Source organism: Hypanus sabinus, chromosome 22, assembly GCF_030144855.1.
Source record: "Hypanus sabinus isolate sHypSab1 chromosome 22, sHypSab1.hap1, whole genome shotgun sequence".
NCBI lineage: Eukaryota > Metazoa > Chordata > Chondrichthyes > Myliobatiformes > Dasyatidae > Hypanus > Hypanus sabinus.
In genome coordinates, this window is record NC_082727.1 from 15,872,144 (window position 1) to 15,886,163 (window position 14,020).

Consider the following 14,020-nt stretch of genomic DNA (forward strand, 5'->3'; position numbering starts at 1 on the left):
CACTGTGCGGAAAGAAGATTAAGGCACACTGAGCCTGTGAAATTGACATTTGGAAGTGGGTTGTAGAATATTCATTACCACAAATCGGATACTCAGGCATCACAGAAAGTGAACAAAGAAATAAAATTTATGCACCAGAACGGGTGGTTACAAGTCTTAGAGTTATACAGAATAGAAACAGACTCTTCAGCCACTGTATAATTGCTGATCATCCTGCCTGTCTGATTTGCCTACATTAACTCTGTATCTCTCTGTGCCATATACACAAAATGCTGGAGGAACTCAGGAGGTCAGGCAGCATCTGTACAGGGAAATAAACGGTCGACATTCTGAGCCAAGGCCCTTCATCAGGGCTGGGAAGGAAGGGGGCAGAAGTGGGCGAGGGGAGGTATACGTGCTGGCAGGTGATAGGCGAGGCCAAGTAAGGGGAAGGGCGGGTGGGTGCCGGAGAGGGGACGTGGAGCTAGAAGCTGGGAGATGATAGGTGGAAGAGCTAAAGGGCTGAAGAAGGAGGAGTCTGATAGGAAAGGAGGAGAGGCTCCAGATGGAGGAGATAGGCAGGTGAGGACTGGAGAAGTGCTGAGGAACCAGAGAGAAGGAGGGAGGAGGGAAATTACTGGAAGTTAGAATAATCAATATCCATGCTGTCTTTTTGGGGGCTACCCAGATGGACTATGAGTTGTTGCTCCTCCAACCCAGGTTTGGCCTCATCACGGCTGTAGAGGTGACCATGAACAGACATGTCAGAAATGGAAAGCTGAAGTGAAATGGGTAACCACTAGCATGTCTCTAAATACCTTTTTCCCTTCTTTGTCTACCTCCATCTATCTGAGAAGATAGCATCAAGCTCAAGGACAGTTTCTACCCCAATGTCATAACCCTATAATCCTTGACCTCACTATCAACCTTGCACTTTATGGTTTCCCTGCACTTGGTACAACTAATTCTGCATTCTGTTGTTGTTCTAGCTCAATGCACTGTGTAATAATTTGATGTGTATGAGCAGTGCAGCTTTCACTGTATTTCAATACATGTAGCAACAGCCAGCCCATATACCATTTCAAATGCCCCACCTGTCACTGTCTCCCAGCTTAGTGGTAAGGCATGGTAGTGTAATGGTCAGTGCCAGCAATCACCCATCCGGGTTCAAACAGAAGGGGTTAACTACACTCAACTTCACTTGACCCAGCATTGAAATGTTCCCACAACCAATGATCTCTTTTTCAAGCTCTCATCTTCTCACTACTTGTTGCTATTTAATTATATTTGCATTTGCACCGTTTGTTGTCTTCTGCACTCAGGTTGATCTTTCGGTGATCCTGTTATAGTTACTGTCCTATAGATTTGCTGAGTATGCCCACAGGAAAATGAATCTCAGGATTGTAGATGGTGACATATGTGTACTCTGATAATAAAATTGACTTTGCACTTTGATTTCTGCCGCTCTCTGTAAGGGTTTCCTCCGGGTGCTCCAGCGTCCCCTCACGTTCCAAGTATGTGCAGGTTAGGATTAGTAAGCTCTGGGCATGCTAAACTGACACCTGAGACCTGGTGTCACTTGGACTGTCCTGGTCGTTGACACATTTCACTGTATGTTTCGATGATAAGTATCTCCATTCTGACTCCACTTGCCTGCTTGTTAGCTTTTACACTCGTTGCCCTGACTGATGGGACGGTTTAGGCTGACAGGCGTTTTTAAGGGGAAGCGGTAATTACATGAGGGAGGGGGGAAATATGAGGGTATGCCAGAGGTGGGGAGGAGGGGGTTCTCCATTCAGACGTGGACCTCTGCTGTGAAACCCGTGGCCTGGGTCACACTGATGAGCACAGCCTAAGGCAAATGGCTGCATGCTGGAGTTCAGGAATGAGAACGAGCCGGAGAACCACACACGCATCAAAAACAAGCAGACAGGCTGAAGGTGGTGAGAAGGCAAACACCAGAGGGCATATGTACAAAATTAAGGGAGGGAAGTTTAGGGGAGACATCAGGGGTAAGTTTTTTACACAGAGGGTTGTGGGTGCCTGGAATGACTTGCCAGGGATGGTGGTGGAGGCTAAAACATTAGGGGTATTTAAGAGCCTCTGAGACAGGCACATGGATGAAAGAAAAATGGAGGGTTATGGGGTAGTGTGGGTTTAGTACTTTTTTTAAGGATTATATGGGTTAGCACAACATAGAGGGCTGAAGGGCCTGTACTGTGCTGTAGTGTTCTATGGTTCTGAGGGAGAGAGAGAGAGAGAGAGAGAGAGAGAGAGAATGTGGGGAAGAATTATTAGAATTGAATTATTATGATCACATGCATTTGTTTTGCATATTGTTCATACAGTTCACACTGTATTAAGGTTATACAAGGTAAAACAATAACAGAATGCAAAATACAGTGTTACAGTGACAAAGAAAAATCATTACAGGTAGACAATAAGGTACAATGTCATAATGAAGCCCATTATGAGGTAACGACAGAAGGGAGAGAGAGATAAAGAGGGGGAAAAAAGGGAGAGAGACAGACAGACAGACAGACAGAAAGAATGAGGTAGGAAATGGAAATAGAACCATAGAACATTACAGCACAGAAACAGGCCTTCTGGCCCTTCTTGGCTGTGCCGAACCATTTTTCTGCCTAGTCCCACTGACCTGCACCTGGACCATATCCCTCCATACACCTCTCATCCACATACCTGTCCAAGTTTTTCTTAAATGTTAAAAGTGAGCCCGCATTTACCACTTCATCTGGCAGCACATTCCACACTTTCACCACTCTCTGTGTGAAGAAGCCCCCCCCCCCATGTTCCCTTTAAACTTTTCCCCCTTCACCCTTAACCCATGTCCTCTGGTTTTTTTCTCCCCTAGCCTCAGTGGAAAAAGCCTGCTTGCATTCACTCTATCTATTCTATTGTTTCTTGGATTCACTGAGTATGTCCACAAGAAACAGATCTCAGAGTTTTATATGGTAACATATATGCACTTTGGTAATAAATTTAATAAGCAGGGAATTTAAATTTAAGTAAATAAATGCAAATTTTAAAATAAACTCGTTTCAACATTGAGCATGAAACCACCGGAATGCCATAAAGCCACTTTGATTCATGAATGTCCATCATGGAATGGCTTATTTTTGACTCCAGATCTACCAAACTCTTTAACTCGTAACTCTCTCCTCTACTTTGTATGGGCCGAGTGAGCAAACAGTCTAGTTGTTGCCAATGGCATCCACATACATTGAAGAATAAAACAATGAAAAGTATATATTGTGCAGAATACAAGGAGAACCCTTTTGTTCTTCTTCCAACTGGCTATAGTCAGGCACCCTCAAGACTCTGGTCATGCTGACAAAGCAGATTTTACAGACTACTGGAATAGAAAGAGAGAAAGAACATGCACGTTAGAATCAGATTTATTATCACTGACATGCCGTGAAATTATGAAAGATAAATAAATTGTGCAAAAGCGGATTAGTGATGTGGTGCCCTTGGAATTAGTAACAGGCAGAAGATGGAGATTCCTAGGCTTAGAATCATACAGCACAGAAACAGGTCCTTCAGCCCATCTAAGTCCATGTTGATCATCAAGCTCCTATGTACACTGATACCTTTTATTGGGTACATTTAAAATGGAAGTTGATAGGTGCATCATTAGTAAGGTTCCAAGGAGAATGCAGAAGAATGGGGTTGAGAGAGAAAATAAATCAGCATGATCAAATAGTGCAGCAGGTTTGATGGGCCAAATGGCCTAATTCTGTGTCTTAAGGGCTTAGCTCACCTGTAATTCAAGATCAATTTACAGTGGCCATTTAACTGCCCAAACTATCTAGGAAAAAAGTAACCCACTTGATTAGAACCTTGCCCAGCATCCTAAAGCTTTGATGATGGACGTGGCCTTCTAGAAGCAGCGCCTCCTGTAGTTAGAGCCGATGGTATGGAGGGACAGACCCATGACGTCCTAGGCTGTCCACTACTCCCTGCAGCTTTTCACCAGACCAATCAGTGTCAGACATAGGAATGACATGGGCTGAACATCAAATCATCTGAGTGTAGGTAATGCCTCAGTAGTGGGGATGTTGGCCTGTTGGAGAACACTGATGAAATACTTTATCTCTCCTTCCAGTGACATTGGAGGATTTTGCCGAGATTATTAGTGGTGGCGTTCCAATGGCTTGAGGTGCCTGCTACTGGCCTCAAGGGTACACAGGCCCAAGGACCACTGCTGCCCAGGCAGCCGCCGGTTTTGTGCCAGATCTGAGCTGCATGATACCTAAAACATTACTCTGTTAAAATAAGAAACATAAAACAATTAATTAAAGTTCAAAAGTAAATTTTTTATCAAAGTACAGATACTGTCTATTATTCATTTTCTTGCAGGCATATTCAATAAACCATAATAGAGTAATAACCATAATATCATCAATGAAAGACCACACCAACTCAGGTGTTCAACTGGTGTGCAAAAGACAACAAACTGTGCAAATGCAAAAAGAAATAAATAAGTAAGCAATAAATATCAAGAACATGAGGCAGAAGAGTCCTTGAAGGTTTGCCCACAGGTTGTGCATTCATTTCAGTGATGGGGCAAGTGAAGTTATCCCCTTTGGTTCAAGAACCAGATGGTTGAGGGGTAATAACTGTTTCTGAACTGATGGTGTGACTCCTGAGGCTCGTGCACCTGCTTCCCAATGGCAGCAGTGAGAAGAGAGCATGGCCTGGATGGTGAGGGTCCCTGACGATGGATGCTGCTCTCCTGTGACAGAGCTCCTTGTATATGTGCTCAATGGTGGGGAGGGCTTTATCCGTAATTGACTGGGTCATATCCACTGCTTTTTGTAGGATTTTCTGTTCAAGGGCACTGGTGTTTCCATATCAGGCTGTGATGCAGCCTGTTAATATACATACTCTCCACCACACATCAATAGAGGTTTTAGATCTCATACTTAAGGAAGTTCAGACACGGTAGTATTTTCTTCATAATTGCACTTACGTGCTGGATCCAGGGCAGCTCCTCCAAAGTGTTAACATCAAGGAATCTAAAGTTGCTGATCTTTTCCACATCTGATCCTTCCATGAGGACTGGCTCATAGACCTCTGGTTTCCTCTGAAATCCATAATTATCTCCTTGGTCTTGCTGACAAAGGTTGTCCTGGCACCACTCAAGCAGATTTTCAATCTCCCTGCTATATGCTGATTTGTCACCAGCCTTGATTCAGCCTATGACAGTGGTGTCACCAGCAAATTTGAATATCACATTGGAGCTGTGCTTAGCTTCACAGTCATAAGTGTAAAGAGAGTAGAGCAGGGGGTAAGCACACAGCCTTGTGGTGCACCTGAGCTGATGGAGATCGTGGAGGAGATGTTGTTGCCAATCCAAACTGACTGCAAATGAGGAAATCAAGGATTCAATTGCACAGGGAGGTAATAAGGCCAAAGTCTTGATGTTTATTGATGATTGAGGGAATGATGGTATTTGATGACTAGCTGATGTCATTAAAGTGCATCCTGAAGTACGTATCTTTGTTATCCAGACGTTGCAGGGTTGCAAATGATGATGATGATGACGATGTCAACTCAGGCCTGAGAGGCCAGCGTCGGGCATTTTAGTGCCTTACAAGGCGCGGAATGAAAGACTGTGTGGCGCGCCACTCCTCACACAGACATTTCACGGTATTGGTCTTTATTTTATGAGATCGAGTTGCGAGCTCAACACTCAACCCGGCACGGATGGAAAGCGTACTTGGGAACGGCCCGACTGGATTCGAACCCGGGATCCTCTGTTCCGGAGTCCAGCGCTGCTGTCACTGTGCCACCAGCCAACCTTGCAATAACCGTAATATAATGGTTGCAAAAGTAATGCAAAAAGCAAGTTAATGTTCGTAGGTTCATGGACCGCTCATAGATCTGATGGCAGCTGTTCCTGAAACATTAAGTGTGGGTCTTCAGGCTCCTGTACCCCCTCCCTGATGGAGGGCATGTCCCAAATGGTGAGGATCCTTAATGATGAATGCCACCTTCTTGAGGTATCACCCTTTGAAGGTGACCTCGATCATGGAGAGGCTAGTGCCAGGATGGAGCTGGCTGTGTTTACAACTTTCCTATTGGGTGTGCTTTGGAGAGCAGAACAGTTAACATTTCAAGTCAATGACCTTTCATCAGAACTGGATGAAGTCTGAAAGTCAATTTCACCTGATCAGAGACGTTCACTTTATTTTCTCCACCCTCCTCATTCTCCACAACATTAAACACGATTGGTTTTCCCTGCTGATGATTGGTAATTAACTTGAAATATTAGTTCACTTTCCCTCTGCACAGGCACTGACTGACCAGCTGAGTAACTCAACCATTTTCAGTTTTTATTTCAGGTTTTTAACAGCTGCAGTATTTTACTTTTGGTGAAAGGGGAGGAGGCTGGTTGACTAGGAACCAATGGGAGTGCGTGATGACCCAATTCACTGGGATTTTAAGTTAAATTACATTTATGTTTCAGTCACTTCAAAGTGGTCATTATCTTCTCTCTCCTGAACTTCCCTCTGCTTCTTCCCACACAGGTCTCTGCACGGCAATGATATCTCCACTCTTCCTAAAGGAATCTTTGCAGACGTGGCTTCCCTCTCTCATCTGTAAGTGAAAGAAATGTTTGCAGAGAATTATGAAGAAAATCTTTACACATTTATCTAATCAGTACATAACCCAGATGGATCGGAAAGTCCCAGACGAGCTATCTAATTCGGCACGGACTAGAAGGGACAAGGTGGCCTGTTTCTGTGCTGTAATTGTTATATGGTTATAGTTCAGGCCAGGAGCTGTTCTCATTTGGACAGCTCTGAGGTTGATTAACTTCCCTGGTTTAGTGGAGGAAAGGTGACTCTGACCTGTCGGTGGGGTCCTGGACAGTTAAAACTAAGTTTAATGTAAGTATGAGAACTAACACTTAACCTCTTGTCTGTGCTCAGTATCAAATTTGCCAACTTGAGGTATCTTACTCTCTCACGGTACAGTAGCATAGTGGTTAACACAACATTTTACTGTACAGATTACCCGGGTTCAATTCCCACCGCAACCTGTAAGGAGTTTATACATTCTCCCCGTGACTGCATGGGTTTCCTCTGGGTGCTCAGGTTAGTTGATGTACCAGTTGGTAGGTTAGTTGGTCATTGTAAATTGTCCTGTGATTAGGCTGGGGTTAAATCGGGGAACTGTTGTGCAGCACAGCTCAAACTGCTGATAGGGCCTGTTCTGTGCTGTATCTCAATAAATAAATAAATTCTGTCTATAACAGAACAGCATTTCTGCTTAACGTCCATTTGTCTCATGTTTTGAACATAAATCACTCCAGTACAGCAACCGGACCTTCAGCCCACTATGGTTGTGCCAGCCACGATACAAAATTAAGCTAAACCCTTCAGTCTACCGCTATCCGTATTCCAGCATACTCACCCGATCTAAAAGTCTCTTGAACACCACTATCACCGCTTGAACCCTGCTCCAGTCACCCAAAGTTTTCTTAAAAAGAAACATGCTTCAGGCAAAGGGTGTTGGGCATTTGGGATCAGCTGCCCGAAACAGTGGTTGAGGTGGCATATTAACAATGTCTAAAAGCTGTCTCGATAAGTGCGAAACAGGGATAGCATAGAGGAGTTGGGCCAAATGGCCTGTTTCCATACCGTATGATTCTGACACATATCTCCTTTCACCCCTCACACCTTAAACACATGTACCTGACATTTCTATTCTGGGGAGAAAAAGTTTCTGATAGACTACACTATCTGTACCTCCCATAGTTTTATAAACTTCTGTCTCGTCTCTCCCTCAGCTTCCTCAAACAACCCAAGTTCATTCAACTTCTCATTTTAGCTCAACCCCTCTACTCCAGGCAGTATCAATTTTTCTTAGCTTACCATCAGTGACACGTTACTGTGAAACAGGCAAAATTTTATATCTAGTAGAATATCTAGTAGTTTTGTAAGCTGCCTGCAAAACATCACCATATATTGCCACCACCATCTTGTCCTTGTCATTCTTTGCGTGTAGTTTTTCATTGATTCTATTGTATTTCTTTGTTCTAATGTAAATACTTGCAAGATAATGAACCTCAATGTGGTGACATATACTCACTTTGACAATAAATTTACTTTGAACTTTGCAATTTTTTATCAGCATAAAAGCATAGCAACATAGAAAACATACAGCACAATACAGATCCTTCAGACCACAAAGCTGTGCCGAACATGTCCTTACCTTAGAAATTACCTAGGGTTACCCGTAGCCCACTATTTTTCTGAGCTCCATGTACCTGTCCAGGAGTCTCTTAAAAGACTCTACCATATCTGCCTCCACCACTGTCACCGGCAGCCCATTCTACGCACTCACCACTCTCTGCCTGAAAAACTTACCTCCAACATCTCCTCTGTACCTACTTCCAAGCACCTTAAAACTGTGTGCTCTCGTGCTAGCCATTTCAGCCCTGGAAAAAAGTCTCTGACTATCCACATGATCAATGCCTCTCATCATCTTATACACCTCTATCAGGTCACCTCTCATCCTCCATCGCTCCAAGGAGAAAAGGCCGATTTCACTCAGCCTATTCTCATAAAGCACGCTCCCCAATTCAGGCAACATTCTTGTAAATCTACTCTGCACCCTTTCTAATGGTTTCCACATCCTTCCTGTAGTGAGTTGACCAGAACTGAGCACAGTACTCCAAGTGGGGTCTGACCACAGTTCAATATAGCTGCAACATTATCTCTCGGCTATTAAATTCAATCCCACGATTGATGAAGGCCAGTGCACCGTATGCCTCCTTAACCACGGAGTCAATCTGTGCAGCAACTTTTAGTGTCCTATGGACTCAGACCCCAAGATCCCTCTGATCCTCCACACTGCCAAGCGTCTTACCATTAATACTATATTTTGCCATCATATTTAACCTACCAAAATGAACCACCTCACATTTATCTGGGTTGAACTCCATCTGCCACTTCTCAGCCCAGTTTTGCATCCTATCAATGTCCCACTGTAACCTTTGACAGCCCTCCACACTATCCATAACATCCCCAACTTTTGTGTCATCAGCAAATTTACTAACTCATCCCTCCACTTCTTCATCCAGGTTATTTATAAAAATCACGAAGAGGATGGTTCCCAGAACAGATCCCTGAGGTGCACCACTGGTCACTGACCTCCATGCAGAATATGACCCGTCTACAACCACTCTTTACTTTTTGTGTGCAAGCCAATTCTGGGTCCACAAAGCAAAGTCCCCTTGGATCCCATGCCTCCTTACTTTCTCAATAAATCTTGTATGGGTTACCTTGTCAAATGCCTTGCTGACATGCATATCTACTGCTCTAACTTCATCAATGTGCTTAGTCACATCCTCAAAAAATTGCCACTTTGTCACCAGCACTTCAAGTCCCAAACTATCAAGATGTTTCCTTTGTTCTGCCCCTCACTCCCCCACCTTCTGTACTACCCCAAACTGACTTGATTTCTCTCTTTCCCAGTTCTGAATGAGAAACATTAGCTTTGTTTCTCCTACTGCAGATGGTGCCTGACCAGATGGTGGTTCCAGCATTTCCTGTTTTTATTTCAGATTTGCAGTTCTCTTGATTTCCAAGAAAGAAAGAAGGAAAGCGTAAAGAGCAGCCTGGGTTACTAAGCACATCTTTCCCTCTCTGCTTTCCCCAGGGATCATTCCCTCCGCAACTCCCTGGTCCCACCCCATGGATCACCCACCTACAAGCGTAAGTGCTACACCTGTCCCTACACCTCCTCTCTTACCACCATTCAGGGCCCCAAACAGCCTTCCAGGTGAGGCAACACTTCACTTGTGAGTCTGTTGGGGTCATCTATTGCATCCGGTGCTCCTGGTGTGGCCTCCTCTATATCGGCGAGACCCAACACAGATTGGGGGACCGCTTCGTCGAGCACCTCCACTCCATCCACCACAACAGACAGGATCTCCTGGTTGCCACTCACTTCAACTCTACTTCACATTCCCATTCGGATATGTCCATACATGGCCTCCTCTACTGCCACGATGAGGCTAAGCAGAGGTTGGAGGAGTAACACCTCATATACGATCTGGGTAGTCTCCAGCCCCTTGGCATGAACATTGAATTCTCCAACTTCCGGTAATTCCCTCCCTCTCCTTTCCCCCATCCCAGTTTCATTCTGCCTCCTCCTCTAGCTGCCTCTCACCTCTCATGATTCTGCCTTCTTCTACTACCCATCGTGCTTTCCTTTTACTTTCCTTCTTCACCTGTCCTGCCTATCCCCTCCCTGCTTCCCCTCCCCCACCCCTTGATCTTTCCTCTGATTGGTTTTTCACACTCCCCCCACCTTCTTTATAGGGCACCTGCCCCCTCCCTCTTCAGTTCTGATGAAGGGTCTCGGCCTGAAACGTCGACTGCTCCTTTCAATGGATGCTGACCGACCTGCTGAGTTCCTCCAGCTCGTCGTACGTGTTGGATTATTTGTCTCCAGGGAGGGGGTGTTTGAAATGTCAAAGAGTGTTGACGGAGTGGATGTAAAGAGAACATTTCTGCTTGAGGGGAAGAGGGTAAACAGAGACTGGCAGTATCAAATGGCAGAAAAATCCGACAAGTTATTCCAAAGAAACTCACTTTCCCCCAGTGAGTTGGGAAAATATGGAGCTCACTCCCTGAGGGAGGGGTAGGGGTGGGTGGTGTTAATGTGTTTAAAGAGAGACCAAACACAGAAGGGAGGATGGAGGTTCACAGTTAGAGACTGAGATGGGGAATTTTGAGGACAAGCTGTAGTGGAGCATAGAAGTCAGCATAGAATGGCTGGACTGAATGGCCTAACTCTTGTCATTACATTTATCTAAAGTAAGAACGTGTTCAGCACAGCATTGTGGGCCGAAGGGCCTGTATTGTGCTGTAGGTTTTCTATGTTTCTATGTATTTCTCAAGCTTGGAATCTCTTAAGTACCTAATATCCAGGGAGGTAGTCTGGAAGAGGGATACCAAATTCTGAGGCTTGCGGATAGGGCAAACACATGCAGTCTCTTTCCACTGAGGTTGGGTGAGACCAGAACTAGAGGCCATCAATGCAGGGTGGAGTATCTCAGGGGAACCTTGGGGGTTAGCTCCTTCACTCCGAGGGTGGTGAGAGTGTGGGACGAGCAGCCAGTGGAAGTGGTGGAAGCAGGTTTGATAGCAACAGTTAAGAGAAATTTGGATAAGTACGTGGATGAAAGAGTATAGAGGGCTATGGTCCACGTGTGGGTCAGCGGGACTAGGCAGAGTAACGGTTCGGCATGGACTAGATGGCAAACACAAGAAGATCTGCAAATGCTGGAAATCCAAGGCAAAATGCACAAATTGCTGGAGGAACTCAGCAGGCCAGGCAACATCTATGGAAATGAAGAAATAGTTGATGTTTCAGGCCAAGACCCTTCATCAGAATTGGAAGAAAGGATGGGAAGTCAAAGCAAGAAGGTGGGAGGAAGGGAGGAAGAAATACAACGTAGTAGGTGTTAGGCGAAACCAGGAGTGGGGTGTGTGAAGTAAAGAGCTGGGGTTGATTGGTGAAAGAGATAAGGGCTGGAGAAGGGGGAATCTGATAGGAGTGTGTAGAAGATCATGGAAGAAAGGCAAGGAGGAGGAACACCAGAGGGAGGTGAGGGGTAGGTAAGGAGATAAGGTGAGAGAGGGAAATGGGATTAGGGAGAGTGGGGAATGGTGGGGGGTGGGGAACTGGGCAATTACTGGATGTTGGAGAAATCTATGTTCATGCCAACAGGCTGAAAGCTACCCAGACAGAATATAAGGCGTTGTTCCTCCAACCTGAATGTGGCCTCATCGCAACAGTAGCGGAGGCTGTGGACTGACATGTTGGAATGGGAATGGGAAGTGGAATTGAAATGGGTGGCTACAGGGAGATCCCACTTTTTCTGATGTAGGTGCTTGGCGAAGCAGCCTCCCAATCTATATCAAGTCTCACCAATATACAGGAGGCCACGTTAGGAGCAACAGACACAGTAGGTGACCCCAACAGACTCAGAAGTGAAGTGTCGCCTCAGCTGGAAGGGCTGTTTGGGGCCCTGGATGGTTGTGAGGGAGGTGGTGTAGGGGCAGGTGTGGCACTTGTTCCACTTGCAAGGATAAGGAGGGATGGGCCTGTTTCTGCGCTGTAGTGCTCTGTGATTCTAAATGTGGCACCCAATTTCCAAGCAGACCTGAAGGAGACGTAACTGGATGGTCCCATTTTAAATGATTATTGAGGAATTCTGGAAACCTGCAACATTAACCCTGTTTCTCTCTCCACAGATGCTGCCTGACTTGATGAGTATTTTCTGCTTTTTTTTTTGCTTTTGTTTCACTAAAGTTTGAAGTATATGTCACCAAATACAGATTATGGTCTCTCTTTGGGGGCTTTGCCTTTGCTTGGTGGGCAGAGGGTACTGATGCTTCCTGCTGAAATAAGTGGGGAAGGGGGAGGTGGGGGAGAGAGTTGATGTGTGTGGGAGGTGGGGGAGAGGGGGCTCTGGGGTTCTAACGTTCTTTTTTACTGTCATTCATTCTTTGGGGCTCTCTTGTTCCTGTGAATGTCTGCAAAGAGCAAGAATTTCAGGCTGTACGCCGTGTACGTCCTCAGATGCTAAATGGAATGATTGAAATACTTCCCTGAGTCTCATTTCTTTATATCCATTTGTCGACAAAGGTAGACAATAGAATCAATGAGAAACTACACACAAGCAAAGATGGACTATCAACCAAAGTGCAAAAGAAGACAAACAAACGGATAAATAAATAAATAACAATTGAGAACATGAATTATAGAATGGGGTAAATAACTGGCCAGGACACGAGAGAGAATTCCCCTGCTATTGTGGAGTCTCTGGTGTCCACCATCAACTTCATAACTTGCCTTCCACACGACAGTATTCCCTTGGTAGGTCAGCCTGGGTTCTGTGTTTGAGCCTTCAGAATGAGACTTGAACCCATGACTCTCACAAAGTAACTCCAGAGGGCTGGCCGGACTGCATTGGCTTCCCTGTAACTTGCATGCATGGAAGCTTGTAGGGTAAAGAGCAAAAAAAAACTTGCTGGGGGAACTCAGTGGGTCAGGCAGCATCTGTGGAGGCAGAGGAACAGTCGACGTTTTGGGTCAAGAATCCAAAAAGTGGACCAGCCCTTTTCCTTCAGAGATGCTGCCCAAGTTCCACCGGCAGCCTTTTTTGTGCTTCGGATTCTTGTGTCTTGCTTGTCAAATTAAACCTTCCTGACCCTCTCTCTCTCTCGGTCAGTGCCATTGGAGCCAACCCACTCTACTGTGACTGTAACCTCCGCTGGCTCTCCGACTGGGTCAAGACCGGGTACAAGGAGCCTGGCATTGCCCGCTGTGCTGGCCCAGGGGAAATGGAGGGTAAGCTCCTCCTAACAACTCCGGCCAAGAAGTTTGAGTGCCAAGGTAAGGAGAGCGATAATCCGAGAGCACATGCTCAGCCTTCCCTGCTTTGACACAATATCCCCACCGACCACAACAACAGATACAATCTCAACTCCTGTAGCACCTTTTACATACCAAAAACTTCAAGGATTGACAGTTCCATCAACTATAAAAGAAATTCCAAAATCTAACATTTGGACTTCAGGCTCGTTCAAAGAGCTACTGAAGAGAGGGAGACCCAAGGGCAGACAGACCTTTGCGGGTGGCTGTGGGGAGTCGAATGCCAGCAGTAAGGTTCCTGGCGAATGGAGGCATGGCTGATAATGGTGTGGTGATGAAGAGAGCCTGGTAACGCAGGTAACTCAGGCGACTGTAGGACGTGATGATTACTGGGGATGAGGCTCAGCTGGTAGAGAAAATTTTAATTCCTGTGAAAATTCTAACTCCTTAGATTTACCAGGATGCTGCCTGGATTGGAGAGCATGTTTTATGAAGAAAGCTTGAGTGAGCTAGGTCTTTTTGGAGCGAAAGTGGAGGAGAGGTGACTGGATAGAGGTTTATAAGATGATAAGAGGCATTAACAGAGTGGAGAGGCAGAGGTTTCTTCCCCAGGGTGGAA

At 45.4% G+C, this 14,020-nt stretch overlaps 1 protein-coding gene across 3 annotated transcripts in view; it reads left to right on the top strand.

Moving 5' to 3' along the window:
* Positions 1-14,020, top strand: part of LOC132379362 (slit homolog 1 protein-like) — a 308,706-nt gene that overhangs the window by 217,146 nt on the left and 77,540 nt on the right. For all 3 annotated transcript variants that reach the window (XM_059947126.1, XM_059947124.1, XM_059947125.1), the window contains 2 exons: positions 6,534-6,605; positions 13,259-13,422. In XM_059947126.1, coding sequence (XP_059803109.1) covers positions 6,534-6,605; positions 13,259-13,422 — 236 coding nt within the window. The remainder of the gene's footprint in view (positions 1-6,533; positions 6,606-13,258; positions 13,423-14,020) is intronic.